The sequence below is a fragment of the Bubalus bubalis genome, chromosome 3 (genome assembly GCF_019923935.1).
Source record: "Bubalus bubalis isolate 160015118507 breed Murrah chromosome 3, NDDB_SH_1, whole genome shotgun sequence".
Lineage (NCBI taxonomy): Eukaryota > Metazoa > Chordata > Mammalia > Artiodactyla > Bovidae > Bubalus > Bubalus bubalis.
This window is the reverse complement of record NC_059159.1, coordinates 124614677-124637145: the sequence shown is the minus strand read 5'-3', so window position 1 is coordinate 124637145 and position 22469 is coordinate 124614677. Positions and strand designations below refer to the sequence as shown.

At 45.8% G+C, this 22469-nt stretch overlaps 1 protein-coding gene across 4 annotated transcripts in view; it reads right to left on the bottom strand.

Moving 5' to 3' along the window:
• TMOD1 (tropomodulin 1) overlaps window positions 1-22469 on the bottom strand; it is an 89412-nt gene that overhangs the window by 8078 nt on the left and 58865 nt on the right. For all 4 annotated transcript variants that reach the window (XM_044940066.2, XM_044940067.2, XM_025281770.3 and 1 more), the window contains exons 6-8: window positions 21909-22039; window positions 20110-20217; window positions 14056-14199 (exon numbers count right to left, since the gene is read on the bottom strand). In XM_044940066.2, the coding sequence (XP_044796001.1) occupies window positions 14056-14199; window positions 20110-20217; window positions 21909-22039 (383 nt within the window). The remainder of the gene's footprint in view (window positions 1-14055; window positions 14200-20109; window positions 20218-21908; window positions 22040-22469) is intronic.

Here is a 22469-nt window from a genome sequence, read left to right as displayed (position 1 = left end):
CGTTTAGTCTCAAGGAGATTTAAAAATCCTACAACTCAGGCTATCCCTCATACTAATTAAATCACTGGCTGCGGTACTTGGGTGTCCATGGTTTTTAAAACTCCCCAGGTGATTTCAGTACTTTGGCCACCTCATGCGAAGAGTTGACTCATTGGAAAAGACTCTGATGCTGGGAGGGATTGGGGGCAGGAGGAGAAGGGGACAACAGAGGATGAGATGGCTGGATGGCATCACCGACTTGATGGCCGTGAGTCTGAGTGAACTCCGGGAGTTGGTGATGGACAGGGAGGCCTGGGTGCTGTGATTCATGGGGTCGCAAAGAGTTGGACATGACTGAGCGACTGAACTGAACTGAAGTCCATTCTAAAGGAGATCAGCCCTAGGTGTTCTTTGGAAGGAATGACGCTAAAGCTGAAACTCCAATACTTTGGCCACCTGATGTAAAGAGTTGACTCATTGGAAAAGACTCTGATGCTGGGAGGGATTGGGGGCAAGAGGAGAAGGGGACGACGGAGGATGAGATGGCTGGATGGCATCACTGACTCAATGGACGTGAGTCTGAGTGAACTCTGGGAGTTGGTAATGGACAGGGAGGCCTGGCATGCTGCGATTCATGGGGTCGCAAAGAGTCGGACATGACTGAGCAACTGAACTGAACTGAACTGAGGTGATTTCAAGGCAAGGTCAGGTTGGCTAACTAGTCTTTTAGACTAGAGATTTGTAAATCTCTTCAATTTACAAATGAAGAAACAGGCCCAGGGAGGGAAGAGGATTTGTCTAAGGTCACACAGAAAGCTGGGACAGCCAGAGTTAGCTTCCTAAAGCCTCACTCTGATTATGCTAGTTCTCTACCCCCAGATCCATAGTGATCATCTGACAAAGACGAAAAGGAAAGGAAAACATGACAATCACAGTGTTGGGAAGGATATGATGTGGATATTCATCCTTCTTGTTTATAATAGTGGGAATAAAAGGGAAACAAACATTCATCAAGAGGCAGTTTCTCAAATAAAAGATGGTTAAGCTTTACAGTAGAACATGGGCAGCTGTACAATAACAATGTGACTCTTTGGGCCCAAGCCTGGAAAGATTCTGTGACACAATATTGAATAGACGAAGCCTAGTGACATGGCAACCCACTCCAGTATTCTTGCCTGGAGAATCCCAGGGATGGGGGAGCCTGGTGGGCTGCCTTCTATGGGGTTGCACAGAGTTGGGCACGACTGAAGGGACTTAGCAGCAGCAGCAGCAGCAGTGACAAGATGGGTTGTACTTATTACGTAAAGTTAACTGCATTTCCTACACACATACATATGCAAACGTATGGTGATGAGCTTGGGAAGTTTTTGTTTTCTTTTTGTATTGAGTTTTCTGTTACCATGTATAATAAGATACTAAAGAGTAAACATAATCTTAAAAAAGGCTTAAAAAGACACAGAAGGAAAGCTAACAGTATTTAATGATTAAAGACATTCCCCCTCTTAACAAGAACAAACCAAAAAATGTCCACTTTCACCAACATTGTCTGAAGGACAATTAAGTAGGAAAAAGAAAGAAAAGTCACAATATAGAGAAGGAAAAAGCAAAACTACTTCTATTTGCAGGTGACACAGTACTGTATCCAGAAAACCCTAAGGAATCCACAAAAAGCAATTATTAGAGCTGATCACCACATTCAGCAAGCTTGCAGGGTGTTTAAGATCAGTATTCAAAACCCATCTGTGTTTCTACACGCCAGCAATGAACCACCACCTCAAAGTGAAATTAAGGCAATAATTTCATTTACAATAACATTAAAACACTTAGGAATAAATTCAATAAAGAAACAAAGACTTGCATGCTAAAAACTACAAAACAGCATTGTACATTAAGGAGGACCTGAATAAATGTAAAAACATCCTATATTCATGGATCAGAAGACTTAATACTGCTAAGAGGGCAATACTCCCAAATTGATCTAGAGAAGCAGCAAACACAGAAGCACCACCAATGACTCCCCATGGCTGATAACCCCTGCCATTTATTGAAAGTTTACTATGTTCCCAATGCCCTGTGCCCAACCTGTAGGGTCTCAGTTCATTCAATAACCATAAAGGATAAGCCCTGCCTTCTCTGCAGCCTGGCACTCAGGCCCTGCACAGTTCTGTCCTCGCCTTCCTTTCCTCTCTCAATCTTTCCTCAGGCTGGTTACCCCAGGGGTGGAGAGTCTGGTACCCGATGCCTGATGCAGGCAGAGGTCCATTCTAAAGGTTCATGTGTCCTCTTCCCTGCACGTGGAATGCTCCTACCCTCCCTCACCCTCCTGTTGATGTGCCATAGTGCTTTAATTTGTTGTTGTTCAGTCGCTCATTTGTGTCCGACCATAGACTGCAGCACACCAGGCTTCCCTGTCCTTCACCATCTCCCAGAGTTTGCTCAAACTCATTTCCATTGAGTTGGTGATGCCATACAACTATCTCATCCTCTGTCATCCCCTTCTCCTTCTGCCTTCTTCTTTCCCAGCATCAATGTTTTAATAGCTGCAGGAAATGCCCCCTCCCTGACGAGGCCTTCCTGATCTTTACCTCTGGAAACCATCTTTCCCTACTTGACACTCAAGCATTGTTATGTGCCTCTCTACTCCCAGCCCAGTCAATCTGCATTATTGGGTCACCCGCCTCTGTAACTGTCTCTCCCACTAGACCTGTGTTGTTCAGTAGAGCAATCACCAGCTGCATGGGGTTCTTTAAATCTTTTTTTAATGATATAACATTAGTTTCAGACATATAATATAATGATTTGATATTTATATACACTGTGAAGTGATGACCGCACTAAGTCTAGTTAACATCCATCCCCATACATAGTTACATCCATAGTTTCTTATTATGAGAACTTTTAAGACTTAGTCTTGGGAGTTCCCTGGTGGCCCAGTGATTAGGATTCCGGATTTTCACTGCTGTGGCCCAGGTTCAGTCCGTGATCAGGGAACTGAGATCCCACAAGCCACACAACCAAACAAAACAAAACAAAACAAAATATATATATATATATACTCTCTTAGAAACTTTAAAATATGCAATATAGTATTATTAACTATAATCATCATGCTGTACATTACACCTCCATGTGTTACTTTTTTCTCTTTTTTTTAATTAATTTATTTATTTTACTTTACAATATTGTATTGGTTTTGCCATACATTGACTTGAATCCGCCATGGGTGTACATGTGTTCCCCATCCTGAACCCCCCGCCCACCTTATTAATGGAAGTTTGTACCTTTTGACATCTTTCACCCATTTCACCCACCCCTTACCCGCTGCCTCTAGCAACCACCAATCTGTTCTCTGTTATCTTTTTTTTCTTAGATTCCACAGATGAGAGGATGTGGTATCTATATTTCTCTGATTCACTTCACACAATATCCTCTAGGTCCATCCACACTGTCACTAATGGCAAAAATTCATTCTTTTTATGACTAAATATCCCATTGGACATACCACATTTACTTTATCTATTCACCCAGCAACGAACACCTTGGTTGTTTCCATGTTTTGGCTATTGTAAATACTGGTGTAATGAATAGGGATACATATCTTTTCAAATTAGTGTTTTCATTTTCTTTGGATAAACACCCAGAAGTGAAATTGCTGGATCGTATGATAGTTCTACTTTTAATTTTTTGAGGAACAGCCATACTATTTTCCATAGTGGCTGCACCAGCTGTAATTCCCATCAATGGTGCCCAATGGTTTCCTTTCTCCATATGCTTGCCAACACTTGTTAATTCTTATCTTTTTGATAATAGCCATTCTAACAGGTGTGAGGTGATAGCTCATTGTGGTTTGATTTGTATTTCCCTGATGATTAGTGATTTTGTGCAACTTTTTATGTACCTGTTGGTCATCTGTATGTCTTCTATGGGAAACTATCTATTCAGATTCTCTGCCCATTTTTGATTGATATTTTTAAAAAATTTAAATAAATAAAATTTATATGGAATCTAAAAAAAATACAAATGAATATTAATAGTAAAATAGAAACAGGCTCACAGATATAGAAAACAAACTAGTGGTTACCAGCAGGGATAGAGAAGTGGGGAGTGGCAGTATACAGATAGGGGATTAAGAGCTACAGACCACCACATATAAAATAGATAAGCAACAGGGACATCTTGTAGAGCATAGGGAATTATAGACATTATCTTGTAATAACTTATAATGGAGTATAATCTGTAAAAATACTGACTCACAGTACATCTGAAACTATACTATTGTAAAGCAACTATACTTCAATTAAAAGTTAAATAAAATTTAAAATTCAGTTCCTCAGTTGCATTCAAGTGTGCAAGAGCCAGTGGCTAGAGGTTTCCATATTGGTGCAGATACAGAACACTTCCATCAACACAAAATTCTGTTGGATGGTTGCTAACCTAGACCATGAGCCCTTAGGGAGCACATAATACCCTATCTCTAGGGCAAGGTCAAGGCATTGAACTGAATGGAAAAAATAGGAATATGATCAGTGCATAGCAACTTGGGGAGGCTGAGAAGATACATCAGCCCAATATCCAAAAGGACAAGTGTGGAACTGCAGTTGAGACTCTTGATAAAGAACTCCTCCCAGGTATCCTGAGTTCACTGGAGCTTGTGTGGGTTCAGACAGAGCCGGAACTGCTGACTAGGGCAGGCAGAGGGAGGATGGTACGATTCCACCAGCCCATCTGGCAAGGCTTCTGATAGTGCTGGGAAGAGCTCAGGCCTGTCCTCGAAGGACCCAGCACAATCCTGGGCTCTGGCCGGCTTGGTCTGGCAGATGATACAGACTGCGACCCCAGTAAGGAACTGGCTTGTCTCCCGCCCACCCCACTAAGCAGGAAGCCTGGTCTCTCCTTGCTGTCACTTGTCAGGCAAGCTCTGCTAGAAAGCAAGATGGACTAGTCTTAAAAGCACCAGTGTCCCGAGTGGAGGGACTGCCAATGACTGCAGGGGCTGCTTCGGCAAAGCTGACACATCGTGCCGCCTGGTCTAGAGCACAAAGCACTCAGATGCAAACTGCCCCATTTGACTGCCCTCCTTCCCTGGGAGGTCGGCAACCCTGGACTTGGGGATGAGTAAACTGAGCCCGTGTGTATATGGAAGCCAGGCTGTGCTTCCTCTGCTTAAATGAGAGCCAAGGCTAGAGCTGAAGCTGGAGCTGGAAGGACTTCAGAGGATGCTCCAGCACCACCTTCTCTGACAGCCCTGGAATACATGCAGACATGTCAGGTGTGTGCCAGAGGGAACATTAGATAATCACAGTCTGTCTGCCTGGAGTGTTAATCTCTGACCCAAACTACATTTTTACATTAAAATAGAAAATGTGCATACATCTTAAGAAGCTTCCTACTTACTACCTTCTCAAGCCCTTCCTTTCTCCAGGGACTCTGAGACTAGAAGAACGTCAATCACTTCATAGATGAGAGAGGGGGCCTTGCGGACAGAGTCAGGACTAGAACTCTGGTCTCTTCTTATCTAGTGATCATCGTGTCCTAGGCATGGCATAAGCACTTTACATAAGCTAAGTCAATTTCTCTTCCCTATAAACCAATGGAATATGTAGTATTCTTATAAGTTTCATCTTATAAACAAGAGACATGATAAGCAGAGATATTAAGAAATTTCCCTCTGATCACAGAGCTAGTCAGTTGCAGAAAGGATTTGCACAGTTTACTCCAGAGCCTGTGCTAGTTCCCACTTCAGCCGAGTGCCTCTGAAAGAGCTCAGAAGGGAGACTTGGCTCGGCATGCAGATTGCTATCTAACCATCAACAGTGGCTGGCGAGGTAGTGGACTGCTCGTCCCTGGAGGTGTGTGAAGAGATGGCAGACTGCATCCCGTAAGGGTCTCCTAGATGTTGCTGGGGGAGGCTTAGGCTCCGTGACCTTTAAGGCCTCCAGAGCCTGCATTGAGTCTATCACTAGCTTGCTTGGGATGGCATAACAAATTAAGAGGTGACCTTGACAGTGTGTATAAGACACTTAGGAGCCTCTTGTGGGGAGACTGAAGTGGAGCAGCAGACTCTGGCAGTAGGGCCAGGGAGAGGAGGTCGGGAAGAACTCTTGCCCCACTTCAGACATGCTTGAAAACTAAATCACTTGTGAGTAAATATTATCTCATTATTAACAATTCTAATAATGATACTAAAGCAGATGGAGTAAATTAAAAGTCTCCCTTCACATCATTTATCATCCTACCCACTTTCCACAGAAGAAACCACCATGGCCAACAGGATGTGTTCCTATGGATTTTTTTTTCCTATGTAATATGTAACAAAAATAGACAGATTTTTCTTATTTTTCATTTTTTCCCTTAATGGATTCATACTGTACTTATTGTTCTGTAACTTATCTTTTTCATTTAATGTTTTCTGGAATCTTTCCAGGTCAGCACATGGAGAACTACCTCATTCCTTCTAACTGCTTCATGAGATGCCCTAGTAGAGACAGATAACTTCATTTGCTTCCAGTTTTCCCTGTCATACACAACGCAGGAGTGGGCTTTGCTGGAGAGGGAGGAGTATTCTTCAGGCTGGATGTGGAGATATAGCATTGGTGGGTTAAAACGACAGGCATATTTTGAATTAAATGTGTGACTGCCCTGCCCAAAGGACACAAACACTGATGTGCCCTTCAGGAGTGTAAGACACCTCTTGCTCCCTCAGCCTTTACTCTGACTGTGTATTATCAATCTGAGGAGAAGATGATCAGACTCACTACTTAATGAAACCATCCAACAACTCAGGTGCAACTGAGCTGTGACCTGGAGCTGGACAGAGGTGCCATGGACACCGAGAAGCTCACTTGATACATTTCATGGGGCCAGTTTTGGCCTTTTCTTTAATCCAGAAAATATGGACAATTGAGAACACTTGAAAAAACAACAGAAAGGAGCCTTGGGAATTATCTAATCCAACTTCAGAGTCCCAAATCCTGGCTGATATTAACATTCCCTCCTTTCTTACAGCTGCCAGATTGTTCTGTTCCACTTACACACCCCCCTGGAGATGGGAGTACACCACTTTTTGAGTTGCCTGCTCCATCCTTGGGTTGCTCTGCTGGTTAGAAAGGCCTTTCTGGTCAAACTGCAGCAATGAAAAAGGACAGAAATGATTCTCACTCTGCCAATTAAAACATGCCTGCAGGACTGCCCTGGTGGTCCAGTGGTTAACAATTAGCCTGCCAATGCAGGGGACATGGGTTTGATCCCTGGTCTGGGAAGATCCCACATGCTGCAGAGCAACAAAGCCCAATGCACTGCAACTACTGGGCCAGAGCCCTCTAAAGCCTGTGCTCCACAATAAGAGAAGACACTGCGATGAGAAGCCCACACACCACAGTAAAGAGTAGCCTGAGTGCAGCAACAAAGACTCAATGCACCCAAAAAAAAAAATAAAAAAGCCTGCAATTCTTTGGCACTCCTCCCTTCAAAAGGTAGAGCCTAATTCCTCTCCCCTTGAGGGTGGCTTTGCTTAGTGACTCATTTCTAACAGACAGAACATGGCAGAAGTGACTGTGTAACTTCCAAGGTTGGCTCATAAAAGGCATTTTTGGCTTGGCTCCCTTCTTTCTCTGCCTTGGATCACTAGCTCAGGGAGAAGTTAGCTGTCATACCATGAGGACACTCAAGCAGCCCTATGGAGAGGTCCACATGGCAAGTAGCTGAGACTTCCTGCCAACAGCCATGGAAGAAGCCACTTGGAAGCAGTTCCTCCAGCATTGGTCAACCCTTCAGAGTTGGTCAAGCCTTGACTGTAATCTCATTAGAGATTGGGCTAGATCTATGCAGTCAAATTGCTTCTGGATTCCTGACTCAGAAACTGTGAACTAAATGCATGTTCATGTTGTTTTAAGTGGCTGAGTTTTTTGGGGGAAGGGAGCATACTTTGTTACACAGCTGGAGATAACTGATAGACTCACAGACAGTGTTGACCAAAAAAAGCCAAACACAGAAAGATTCCATTTATATAAAGTTTAAGAACAGGCAAAACTCATCCCTGATGGCAGGAACTACAATATTCATGCATTTTCAGGGTGCTGATTGGCAAAGGGGCCTGAGGGAGCCTGCTGGGGTGCTGAAGTGTTCCGCATCTTGAACTTGGTGGTGATCACACAGCTACACATAAATTCATAAATCCACTGAGTCGTCTACTCAAGATGCATTTGCTTCACTATGTATAAGTTAACTTCAATAAAAAATAAACTCAAGTAGGAAAGGAAGAGAGGAAATAAGAGAGGAAAAGAAAGTGGTTAAAAGTTGTTCCTTGCATAAGCTAGAATCTCTCGGATGTCGGTCCTCCCCATCCCACCCTTCCACCACTGACTGGGCCTAATTAACAATAGAAACATCTCCCCCCTTGATTGAGAAAAGACTATATATCAGATATATGAGGCATAGCCCTATTAGGCGAGTATGAGTATTATTCCCATTTTACACATAAAGAAACTGAGGCACGGATACAATAAGTGACTTCCCCCCATTACACAGAAAGAACATGACACAGCTGGGGCATAGCCAGGACTCGATCCCTTGTTTGACTTCAAATGTCAGAGATTTGAAGCCAGGGAGCCCCTGGGTCAGTCTGTCTCCTGCCTAGCTTTTCCAAACACAGCCTGCAGTGGGGACCTGACATGGTGTGAGATGGTCACTGTCACAAATCTTTATTCTGGTTTATTCTGATCTACATAGGAAAAGGATTTTCTCTATTATTTCCACTGACTTCATTTCATCTTTCCCTTAGAGTGAGGTCAGTAAAAGAACATAATTGACATTTAGAGGAAGGGACAGTGACACATGCCTGTCCTCTTAAGGAGGCTGAATACTTCCAGACTGAATTACTTCAATGCAAAATGAGACTACAGACTCGAAAACTATGCACAGACGGAGAGCTGCTGCTTAGAAGCTAAAACTATAAGGAACAAAACAAAACACAGTTGGTCTTGCTCTCATGGTTTTCAAGAGTATGTTTTCCTTATATCTTGCAAAACCAAAAGCTATATTCAGCCTCATTTAAAAAGCTGTTCTGAGTGTGGAATCTAAAATTAATGGGTGTCACCATAAGTGAAAACCTTCAGGATCCTATTCTAGCATAGCTTTTGTTTTCTAAATTTATTTCCACTAGGAAAACAATCCAATCTGGAAAAACAAAAAAACATGATCCACTTCCTTTAGCTTCTTTTCAAAATATTAAGCACATTCTTGCTGTCAAATATTGGAATGAAATGCGAGACACCCAGTGAAATCCCCCTAGACTTTGCACATGTCTTCATGTGGAGAGGGAGCCTATTTTCAGGCCTCGTCTCTGCTGAGGGGCAGGGAGAGTGTCCCATGCCCCAAGTGTCCTGGGAAGGGCCTGCTGGAGGGAGCTCTGTGGGAGAGGAGAGTGGATCAAGAGGGGCGAAGAACCGCTGCTTGGGACACAGTTGGCTTGGGACGGATGGGCCTGCAGGCACCCCATGTGTCCTGCCTGCCTCCGGGGCGCTGGGAGGGTCTCTTCTCTCTGTTCATTAACACAGTCTGTTTGGAAACTGGGTGCTTCAGTTCCAGCCCAGTTCTGAGCCTAACTTGATTCGTGACATTGGGCATGTCCCATCCCTTCTCAAATCCTTGGTTTCCCCATCTGCAAAAGGGGGGCTGGACTAGGCATGTCTCAGCGCCCTCAGCGGCAGTCAGCCCCCTGCCCCTCCCCCCATGCTCAGGCTCACTGCTTCCCCAGGGTGACTCCAGGCAGCAAGAGCATTGAAGTAAAAGAGAGCCTGGCTGAGTCAACAAGCAGCCTCAGAGTCCTATCCTGAGTCTGTGTCCTGAACCAGCCTGTGAGGCTCTGTGTTACCCTGGGCAGAACTCCCCGAGTCCCTCTCCTTGGCCGTATAAGGAGAAGGGAGGACTCTGACACAGGTTACAGGCGCAGGGCTGAGGAGAAAGCTGTGGCCTCTGGGGACCTCGGTGACTAACAAGAACGAGGAATAAATCCAGCGCCACTCATCACCTCCTCTTGGCCACACTCCTCCAGAGCCCATGCCTCCCGGGGCACTGAGAGAGGCATGGATGGCCTTCCCCTAGCCTGAGCCAGCAGATCCCCCTCCTCGAGTCCTGTTTCAGCCCCCCACCTCCCCCACCAGGTCTCAGTCCAGTCTCTAGACTCAGGATCCCAGGAGTACCTCCTCACAGGCCCCCTGAATGTGGGTAGTCAAAGCCCCCTCTGGTCTCCAAGCCCTGATGCCCTCTTCCTGCCCCCAACCCTCTCCCATCCAGCCGGGAACCATCTTATGACAGCCCACAGGCCACTTCCCTTCGAACTACCCACTCCCAGCCCTTTGGGCTCCCCCCAGCTCCCTTTCTGGCTTTCCTCAGGTGGTCCCATTAGTCAATTCTGAATTGACTCTACAGCTGTCCTCTCTCCTTCTCTTTGTTCATGTGGTTCCCTACACCGGGGATGCCATGGCCTCCACTTTACCCTCTGACATACTGTCCACCCTAGGGTTTATCTCAAATTCCACCTCCTCCAAGAAGCCCTCCCTGATGCCTGCTTCTGACTGAAAAGCTTCCCCACAGTACCCCACTGTGTGTGGCTTGCTAGAGCACCTGGCTGCATGATCAACTGTACGCTTGTCTGTCATCTCATCCAGTGTGGAATCTCAAGAGGACAGAGCCAGTATTCACACACAGAGCCCAGCACATCCCTGGGTACAGCAGGCACTAACTAAACCCTGAGATAAAACAAAGGGAGACACTCCTAGGATGGGGTGGGAGCAGGTGGTGACCAGTGCTCTGGCCTGGCACCAAGGGAAAGGGACAGCTGAGAAGAACCAAGACCTGCACAAAACTACAGTAGATTCAAGAACCCAGACAGGCACAGTTCATGGACTTGAGAGTCACATAGACCTGGATTCTAACCTTGCCTCTCTTACTTCCTGTATGACCTCAGGCAGGTTACACAGCCTGCCTGGGCCTCAGTTTCCTCATCCACAATACTAGGGTAGGCTGTGACATCCACTCAGTGAGTCTTTGCCAGCTTTAAATGAGATAATGGATACATGGTACCTGCTCAGTACATTAACTCTTAGAATAATGTGTGAACTCCCTAGGTCATCTTCAGAGTAAATATAAAAGTGAACAACTTCATAGTATTCATCTCTTAGCTCCTTAGAAGTAGAGATTCTCATTATCTCCATTTTACAAATGAGGAAACTGAGGCACAGGGAAGTGGAAGTCCTTACACGGATGTTTAGCCGGGGTGAGGGTGATGGTCGGCATGGGCTCTGTCTCCGGGGGGAAGCACAGGGAGGGGAAGTGGGCAGCTTGTTCCCTGTAAGCTGCCACCAGAATGACCTGAAGCCAGTGCTCTGGGTCCTCTTTGGCTGACATTCTGCCCCCGGAATCAGGTTTCAGCTGACGCTGGGTAGATCCTGACTCCCTGCCCGGGTAGGCCTGGTGTCACATGAGTAGCCAATCCCAGGGCTTGGCCTAAGGCTACTGCCAGGCATGTTACATGCCTTTGTTCCATCTGATCTGTCCCCTCTGCCTGCAATAAAGCAGGGTCAGCAATGGAAGAAAGGATGGAAGCAATGGGGGCTGGGAATGGGTGCTACAGCCCAGGCTACTGGCATGTGAGAGACGGAAAGAATTTAATGCAGCAAATTCACATACACGGCTGCTGCAGGCTCATATGGCCTCTCTTTATGAATTAGAGAAAAGTGCCTTCTCTGGATGAATAAAGTCCTGTACAAAGTTTTAAGAGTAGATTATGAGTTGGGTTTTGTCCCGTCTCCTCATTGTACAGTGAACAACATATACAACCATCCAGGGCAGCCCTGTTTATCAAGTGCCACTGCAGGACCAAGTTCTGAACTGCGTATTGGGATATGGAGATGACTTAGACACAGTCCCCGCTTCTGAGAAGTTCAGAAGGAAGCCAAGGTGCTAGGAGAACCAGGGAAGGAGCTCTTAAACTCTCTCTGTGGGGAGGCTATGGCAGGCTGAAGGGAGAAAGCAGTTGTATGCTGGCTGTTGGGGGGGGAAATAAAGGTTGGATTTGTAGTGTTTGCCAATATCTACAGTGTAAATACTCTCACTAGGAGTATTTACTTCTAGTAATACTATTTCCAGATACCAGTGTGCCATCACTCAAGTGGAGTTGGGAAGGGATATATATACAGTTAGCTCCAGCGAGGTGGTTCAGGCTGGCTCTAGAACCACTGGGAGAAGGGGAGACTACAACCAAATCCAGAAGGAAGCGGAGGATTTCTCTAGGCAGAGAAGGGGTCAGGGCAGGGGAGGATGTTCCTGGGGAGAGAAAAGTATAGCTCTGAGTCATGGAGCCATGAGAGTAAGTAGGGAGCAAACTGTGAAGAGTAGTGAAGGTTTAAGATTGGGAGAAGTGTCAGTCGCTCAGTCACGTCCGATTTTTTTGATGCCATGAACTGTAGTTAGCCAGACTCCTCTGTCCATGGAATTCTCCAGGCTAGAATACTGGAATGGGTAGCCATTCTCTGCGCCAGGAGATCTTCCCAACCCAGGGATCGAACCTGGGTATCCCACATTGCAGGCAGATTCTTTACCATCTGAGCCACCAGGGAAGGGACCACCAAAGTCTTCTGGAAGCTGGTGATGCTTAACCTCTTGACACAGGTTACCTGCCTATATGAGTCGTTAAGCTGTGGATTTAACTTCTATGCACTTTTCTATATATTTGTAGTATTTTTTTAATGAGGATAAAAAGTAGAGATAATCTCATTCAGGGACAACCACTGTATACAATTTTGTTCTATTTCATCCAATCTTTTTCCTATACTCACATTTATATGACCATTCAGCAAACATTTTCATGTAGGGAAAAAAAGCAGGTTCTCTGTCAAACCATAAAGAAGAAAGCATTTTAGCACTAGAAGCGACATGGTGTACTGGAAAACAGTGGGCTTGAGTCAGAGACCTGCATTCAAATTCTGCTTCTGAAAGTGCTCAGGTGAGAAAGCTGCTATCCTTCAGCTTCTCTGCTGCTGCTAAGTCACTCCAGTCGTGTTCAACTCTGTGCAACCCCATAGACGGCAGCCCACCAGGCTCCCCCGTCCCTGGGATTCTCCAGGCAAGAACACTGGAGTGGGTTGCCATTTCCTTCTCCAATGCATGAAAATGAAAAGTGAAAGGGAAGTCGCTCAGTCGTGTCCGACTCTTCGTGACCCCATGGACTGCAGCCTACTAGGCTCCTCCGTCCATGGGATTTTCCAGGCAAGGGTACTGGAGTGGGGTGCCATTGCTTTCTCCGCAGCTTCTCTGAGCCGTTTTCTTTTCTGAAAACTGAGACTGATAACACTCACATCCTGCAGGGCAGTTGGGAAGATCAGAGATGATGTGTATAAGATGCACAGCACATAGCCTGGCCCACAGGGAACCCTCAACACGTGCAACATACATGATATTGTTATTAGTATCATCTTAGAAAGTTAGAACTGAAAGGGTCGCCCTGAAAATAAATGACTGAACTACAGAAGTTATAGAGAAATGATAACCCTGTAAGGAAAAAGGCAAACTAGAATTTGCCCAGGGAATAACCTTGATGGTATTCAAAAGCCCACTGAGTGGTGTGTGTTGGGGGGGTGATGGATAAAAATGGTGTTGTTTTACCTAGTGAGGGAGGCTCCAGTGGTTTATAAGATCTGTGCATCAGATATACCCTGTATGCAGCAGAGAACAGAATTAAACTCAACAAACAGGACTTATAGGGAGCTGACTTCAACTGGATATAAGGAAGGATATTCTCACTAAAAACGAAAGGAGTGATCTCAATAAAGAGTGAGCCTCCCATCATTAGGGGTACCTAAGCAGAAGCTGGCGGAGCACCTGGTGGGAATGATGAAGAAGGAACTGTTAGCATGTACAGGGTATGGACTGGATGACCTTGGAGGTCTCTTTAAAGCTGGGCTCTGGAGCTTTCATAAGCAGCAGCATCTGCTCTGTCCAGTCCATACAGCAGCAAATGAAAAAGTGCAGAAGTGCAAGCATCAAGTGAAGGACACAGGAGGCCCTCACCCATCTCACCTGGTTATCGATCTTCAGTTCCACCAGAGAAGTGTTGTATGGAAGTGCTTCCACTAAGCGCAGGATCCCGGCTCCGGAAATGAAGTTGGATTCCACATTCAGCGTCTTCAACACCTTGTTCACCTTGAGCATTTCGGCAAGGGCCTTGGACCATAGGAGAAAAGGTAGGGTACCGTGAATTACCTGATCAAGGCTGGAACCCCTGTGGGTAGAACCTAAAATACTGAGGGAGCCTTGCTGGGAGTGAGAGTCCCTCACACACAGTCAGGGACCAGCAAGAAGATCTCCTTAACTTCCTTCATCAAGCACCATTCTGTGTCTCTCCTCCCCTCTGGTGTGCTGTGGCTCCAAACCCCAGCTGGAGAGTTTCAGCTCCTTAACCTGCATCCAAATCTTCTATTACCTGGTTCCCCTGCCCTTATCAGCCTCAACTCCAGCTACCCTCTTGATGGTGCTACTCTCAGTTCCCCCCAACACCCAGTGCTCTCCCTCCGCTCTGCCTTTCCTCATCCTTCCCTACCACCTGGAATGCCCTTCCTTTCTGCTTCACTTGTCAAAACACTGTCCATCCTTCCAGGCCATTCTCAATGCCCCTTTCTCTGGAGTCTTTCCCCCTAGCTTGCTGTACCTGTCCTCTTGAACCTCACAGACTTTATCCATAACCTCCCTCATGGAACTTGTGTTCCTGTGTTTAGAGTTGTTTTTATAGAGGTTTTGTCTCCTCCATTAGCCTATATACTCTTGGTGGGCTGTTGGTGCACCTCATTCACCCCAAGGGAACCTCCCACCCATACAGTGCTCAGCACATAGTAGGTCCTCAGTCACTGGTCACTGGACTAGTGGAGTCCCAAGTTCCCTATATGCTTTCAACTTGTCTCTTCTGTGTCCCTGTTGGAATTCCATGGAGTTGTCATTCTCTTTGAACAGCAGAGAGGGGAGCCTGGGAAGCCATCCCACTGGGCAAGTGACCAGGGCAAATCGGAAGACAGGAGCTCGGATGGCCCCAGCACGTTGGAGGACTTCAGCCAGGGGGTGTAGATGACAATCAGAGCCTCTGGAGGAAATGAAGTAATTAGCAGGTGGTGGAAACTATGTGTCATGGAGGAAAGGAGACACCAGCAGCTGATGAGCCAGGATGTAAGATCAGTGGGTCCTGGTTGTCTGAAATGACGATCTGGTCCAGGAATGCCCTTCCCACTGGCCCTGCCTGCTGAAGCCTTTGCAAGGCTCAGCTCCTAGGATGCCTTCAGAGCCCAAATCCTCAGCTCCCCTGCTTTCGTGTGCCCCGGGATGACATGTCAGCTTCCTCTCCAACCCTGCGTAGGCTGGACCCTCCTGAGGGGATGGACCCAGTCTGTGGCCACCCACAGCATCCTTCTTGCTCCCCAGGAAAGGTGTGGCCTGATAATCAAAATACTTGACAGCCAGTATGTAAGTATAGCAGGCTGATCCAAGTCGACATACTAGTGACTGAGCTGGTCCTATAGGCAGTGTCATACCAGGTGTCAACTCTGTCTGCTGGAGCAGAGTAAAGAAATGGGCAGGAGAAGAGCTGTGGCAGGTAGCTTGTTACCAATTGTCCCAGAAGTATTTTCATCTTCAACAATGGGTTATCCTGGTGTGAAGGGTATGACATCAGCTGTTGACCTGGCACAGAATCAATTCCCCGTAAATATCTGTGGAGCTGAGCTGACTGCCAGCACAGATGGGCTTGGCTTCTGATCCAGTGACAGCAGTGGACAGAGCATGTGACTGCCAGCTGTGTCTCTGTGGGCACACTCAGGATCCACTGGAGACATCCTGAGGCCAGAGAACATCTAACCAGAGGTTCTCCACTGGCAGCAGTGAGAGACTATGAGCTATTTCTATCACTTCAAAAACGACCAAGGAAATGTATTTTAAAATGAGATCTTATGTATTTTAAAAATGAGAAAATAATTGATTGCTATGAATGGACTTCAAAGTAAGGAAATTTATCAGGATAAAGAAGGATAGTATGGGGTCAATTATCCAAGAAGACATACCATCCTTAATGAGAATGTGCCTAATAACAGAGCATCAAACTATATGAGGCAAAAACTAATAGAATTGCAAAGAGAGAGAGAGATGAATCCACTATCGTAGCTGGAGACTTCCATACACCTCTATGGATATGGACAGCTCTAGCAGGTCAAAGACCAGGAAAGACATAACTGAACACAACACCACCATCAATCAACTAGATATAATTGACATCTATAGTATTTCATCCAACAATAGCAGAATACACATTCTTCTCACGCACATTGGAACATTCACCAAAATAGACCACATTCTGGGCCACAAAACACACTATAACAAATTTAAAGGAACAGAAATCATACAATGTCTATTCTCAGACCATAATGGAATCAAACTAGAAATTCAATAACAAAAAGATAAGTAGAAAACTCCCCTAATACATGGAGATTAAGCAACACACTTCTAAATAACACATGGATCAAAGAAGAAATCTCAACATAAAGTATTTTGAATTATGACTAAGTGGGATATTCCATCACATCAACAAGCTAACAGAGAAAAATCAGTCATTTCAATAGATGCAAAACAACCATTTGACAAAATCCAACATCCATGCATGATAAAAAGTCTCAGTAAACTAGGAACAGAAAGCAATTTCCTCAAATTGATAAAGATTATCTACAAAAAAAAAAAAAAACCCTACAGTTAACTTCATATTTAGTGGTAAGAAATTTGAAACTATTTCTAAGATTAGGAACAAGGCAAAGATGCCCCCTTTCAGCCCTCTTTTCAACACTGTAACAGAAGTTCTGTCCAATGCACTAAGGCAAGAAAAGGAAATAAAAAGCATATAAATTGGGAAGATGAAATAAAACTGTCTCTATTTGCAAAGATGAGATGGTTGGATGACATCACCAATTCGATGGACATGAGTTTGAGCAGGCTCCAGGAGTTCGTGAAGGATGGGGAAGCCTGGCATGCTGTAGTCTATGGGGTTGCAAAGAGTCGGACACAATTCAGTGACTGAACTGCACTTGTTTGCAAATGACATTATTGGTTACACAGAAAATACAAAATAACTGACAAAGAAAACTCCTGGACCTAATAAGCAATTATAGCAAGGTTGTAGGATATGGTTAATAAAGAAAAGTCAGCTGCTTTCCCATAGATAGCAATGCATAAGTGGAATGTAAAATTTAAAGTACAATACCATTTACATTAGCACCCCAAACAATGAAATACTTAGGTATAAAGCTAACAAAATATGTATAAGATCTATAGGAGGTAAACTATAAAACTCTGTTGTATTAAATCAAAGAAGAACTAAATAAATGGAGATATATTCCCTATTCATGTACAAGAAAACTCAATATTATCAAGATATCAGTTCTTCCCATTTTGATATAGATTCAATGCAATCCTAGTTGAAATCCCAGCAAGTTATTTTGTGGATATCAACAAAACTTATTGCTACTAAATGGTTAATTGCCATGGCTGGTAGGCTAATTCATGAACCTTTTAACCTGCTATTAGGATTGTAGTAATCATACTGTACTGTTGTTCTTTATCTGTCTACATGAACCATTACATTCATGAAAGTGGGAGCTGTGACTATCTTGGTCACAGTTGTATTCTCAGAGCCTAATTCAGTGCTGGACATAAACACTCCATAAATATGCATTGAATATTTTTAAAAAAAGGAGTTGATGGCTACTTTATAATAAATACAATTTAATCTAATCAGAGATCAAATTTCCAACATCCGTTGGATCTTAGAAAAAGCAAGATAATTCCAGAAAAACATCTACTTCTGCATTACTGATTACGCTAATAGCCTTTGACTGTATGGATCACAACAAACTGTGGAAAATTCTGAAAGAGATGGGAATACCAGACCACCTGACCTGCCTCTTGAGAAACCTATATGCATGTCAGGAAGCAACAATTAGAACTGGACATGGAGCAACAGATTGGTTCCAAATAGGAAAAGGAGTACGTCAAGGCTGTATATTGTCACCCTGCTTATTTGACTTATATGCAGAGTACATCATGAGAAATGCTGGGCTGGAAGAAGCACAAGCTGGAATCAAGATTGCCAGGAGAAATACCAATAATCTCAGATATGCAGATGACACCACCCTTATGGCAGAAAGTGAAGAGAAACTAAAGAGCTCTTGATGAAAGTAAAAGAGGAGAGTGAAAAAGCTGGCTTAAAAACCCACCATTCAGAAAACGAAGATCATGGCATCCAGTCCCATCAGTTCAGTTCAGTTCAGTCTCTCGGTCATATCCGACTCTTTGCAACCCCATGAACCACAGCACACCAGGCCTCCCTGTCCATCATCAACTCCCAGAGTTCACCCAAACCCATGTCCATTGAGTCAGTGATGCCATCCAACCATCTCATCCTCTGTCGTCCCCTTCTCCTCCTGCCCTCAATCTTTCCCAGCATCAGGGTCTTTTCCAATGAGTCACCTCTTCACATCAGGTGGCCAAAGTACTGGAGTTTCAGCTTCAGCATCAGTCCTTCCAATGAATACTCAGGACTGATCTCCTTTAGGATGGACTTGTTGGATCTCCCTGGAGTCCAAGGGACTCTCAAGAGTCTTCTCCAACACCATAGTTCAAAAGCATCAATTCTTTGGCACTCTGCTTTCTTTATAGTCCAACTCCTACACCCACACATGACCGCTGGAAAAACCACAGCCTTGACTAGATGGACCTTTGTCAGCAAAGTAATGTCTCTGGTTTTTAATATGCTGTCCAAGTTGGTCATAACTTTCCTTCCAAGGAGTAAGCGTCTTTTAATTTCATGGCAGCAATCACCATTTGCAGTGATTTTGGAGCCCCCCAAAATAAAGTCAGCCACTGTTTCTACTGTTTCCAGTCCCATCACGTCATGGCAAATAGACAGGGAAACAGTGACAGGCTTTATTTTTAGGGGCTCCAAAATCACTTCAGATAGTGACTGCAACCATGAAATTAAAAGATGCTTGCTCCTTGGAAGAAAAGCTATGACCAACCTAGACAGCATATTAAAATGCAGAGATATTACTTTGCTGACAAAGGCCCGTCTAGTCAAAGGTATGGTTTCTCCAGTGGTCATGTATGGATGTGAGAGTTGGACTATAAAGAAAGCTGAGCACAGAAGAATTGCTGCTTTTGAAATGTGGTGTTGGAGAAGACTCTTGAGAGCCCCTTGGACAGCAAGGAGATCAAACCAGTCCATCCTAAAGGAAATCAGTCCTGAATATTTATTGGAAAGACTGATGCTGAAGTTGAAACTCCAATACGTTGGCCATCTGATATGAAGAACTGACTGATTGGAAAAGACCCTGATGCTGGGGAAGATTGAAGGCAGGAAGAGAAGGGGACGACAGAGGATGAGATGGTTGGATGGCATCACCGACTCAATGCACATGAGTTTGAGCAGGCTCTGGGAGTTGGTGATGAACAGGGAAGCCTGGCGTGCTGCAGTCCAAGGGGTTGCAAAGAGTCAGACATGACTGAGCGACTGAACTGAATGAACTGAATCTAATCAGAATTATTTTTAAGACACAGGAAAGATGAAATAAAATTGATCACTGGAAACCACCAATGAAGACAATAGTTTTAGATATGGAGAAACTGAGGACCAGGGAGGGGCAGGCCCTTGTCTATACACTGAGTGGAGACAGAGATCCAACATTAAGGTCCACATCACTTGCATTTAAATCTCAACTCCACTTCTCACTTGCTGTGAAACTTTGGACAAAGCAAGTTGTCTGAGCTCCCTCTACACCACGTTCTTCATCTGTAAAGTGGGGAGCCCTGCACCTCTGGGATCTGGGATGATTGTGGAGATTAACTAGGATAATGTACAGATGGTGCCTGGCTAATGGCTGTTCTGTCCACATTCCCTCCTGGCTCCTAGCCCTGTGTCTTTCACCACATTACACCTCACCACACAGGGTTCTTCATCGGTGGCACATGGCCAGTCCTGAGGCCACAAATGTCAACTTTCCTGTTTCTATGCCTCCCACTCTCAATGCAACAGAACAGAAAGGTACATACAAATGCCACAGGGTCACTGCTCCGTGTTCCCACGATGCTGAACTTCTTCACATACGAGTTCTCTTTGAGGGCTTCTGCATACGCCTTCAGAGTGGGTATGGGGATATTCTGCAGAGAGAAAGTCAAGCAGTGATCAGCAGCCCTGCTAGGGGCAGGCAGGGCAGAGAGATGAGGCAGTAATTCTCTCACAACCTGATGCAACCTGATGTCCAGCATGTCTCTGACCAAAGAGCTGAATGGGCAGAGGGTTCCTCTTTGCCCCAGATGGTTGAGATTTGGGGAGAACGTTCTGGTAAACAGATTGAGAAAGTCCTCCCTGAACATTTCAGGTAGCACCTGTAGTTTTCTCTTTGTACATGCAGAGACCGAAGGAGCAGGAAAACATCAAGGCAAAGGTGCAGGAGAGTGTTGTTCCGAGAGCTCAGGCCTGTGGGTGTGTGCAACAGGCAATGTTTATGACTTGCTGTGTGACTCTGGGGGAGTCTGCCCCTCTCTGAGTTTGTTTTCGTAAACTAAGGTGGGGCATTGCCCTAGACAATCTTTAAAAGACATCTGTCCCAGAAAGTTTCAGCCCTACCACTCATCAGAGGTGCTAGGGAACTTTCATAAAATGCTGATGCTCAGGCCTGCCCTGGACCAATAAAATCAGAATCTCTGCGGGGAGAGGGACTGGGCATTGACATTTATTATTTTTTTAATCTCAAGTGAATACCACTGACCTAGTCCAACTGCCCCACATGCAGAGGGGAAATGGGCCTGAAAAGGGTGAGCCCTTGCCTGAGGCCCCACAGTGGGCCCTGAGGCCCACTTCTGAGGCCCCTGAGGCCACAGAAGGCACAGGGCCATGGCCAGGTCCCCCCATCCCACGCCTCTCTGAGCCCATAGATGTTGCCAGGGTGCACAGTTCTGAATTGTGCCAGTGTCTCCCACGGCGCACATGGCAGATAGCGGAGGCACCCGAATGGATCTCGCATTTCAGAGCGTCACTTTAGCCCCCATGGGAGCAAAGCGCAGGGAGGCCAGGTGGAGGAGACACTGCAGGCGCAGGTTTCCAATCTGATTATGCCACGAGGCTGGCAGCCACTTAAAAGAAAGCGGAGAAGAAAGGAAAAGGGAGCTGGGAAGTGAGGGGCCCACTTCTTAGCTTACATCCACACCCCCTGAGAACTAATCTCTCTGGTTCCCGGGCTGAGCAGGTGAGCAGGCAGCTGGGCCTGCTCCTGCATTCCTCCCACAGCCTGTCCACCCGTCTCCGCTCTGCCTGGTGGTCACACAGGAAGGGTCCAGAGAGATGTGGGCCAACAGCCTAGAGTATGACTTTGGACACTGGGCCAATGGTTCCCATCTAGGGTTGCAGAATGAGGCTGAATACGTGCATGAGACACAGGTTCAGGGTTAGGCCCCTCCCCAGGCTTGGGTTACCCCACGAACGTGGTGGGCACCAGGATTTTCCAGCCTTCAGATCCCGTGTAGCCATATGTGTCTGACTCATGATTTATCTCTGAGAAGCTCTCAGTGTTGTGGATAAGGTGGTGGGTTTCCAGAGTCGAAGCTGGGTTGGCTGTGGTAAACATCTGGGTCTGATGTCAGGCCCCAAAGGAAACCAAGATGATGGGCTGTCCTGGTTTATACTGTCCTCCTTCCCAAAAATTTTGCCTCTATTCCTGATCCAGAAGGACCCAGAGTCCAAGCAGGACACTGCTGTCTGTGTACAGTCTGGTCTGGGCTGTCTGGGTCTGAGTGGACTCGGCTTCCCCCACACTCCCACAACAGGGGAAGTGGAGTGAAGGGGGCCTCACCCGGATGTTGTTGAGGTTGACCTCTTCAAGTTTCGGGTCATTGTTCTTTATCCTCTCCAGTGTTTCTTCCACATCGGTGGCATTTGGTTCTTCGTCAGGCACCGGCTTGTACTGTGTAGGTTTGATCACACCTAGAGTGACCGACAACAGGGAGATGGCTCACAGAGATGGGGCGTCATTTCCCCTCGACACAAGGACATCAGAAGGAAGTGGCGGTGGAGCTCAGGGACATGGAAGGCTGGGCCTCTCGGGGGTTACTGAGGGGACGGGTTGGAGGAGGATGGTGATGGATGGGGCCAGGAGTCTGGGCCCTGCTTGGACAATGCCTCTGCCAACCTGCAAGAACCAGTTGAATTCACTAAACTGCCTGACGCTCAGTGTCCTCATGGTAGGGTGTGAACAGTCGTTCTACCCAGGGGGTTCCTGTGAGGATAAAATGAAGACTGCATGGGAAAGAAACGTGTAGGCCTTCCAGAGGAAAGGGTGCTTTGGGTGCCTTCATTTCTCTTTGGGGCCAAATTGCCAGCTTGAAACAACGCAGTGGAGAAATTCAGACAATGT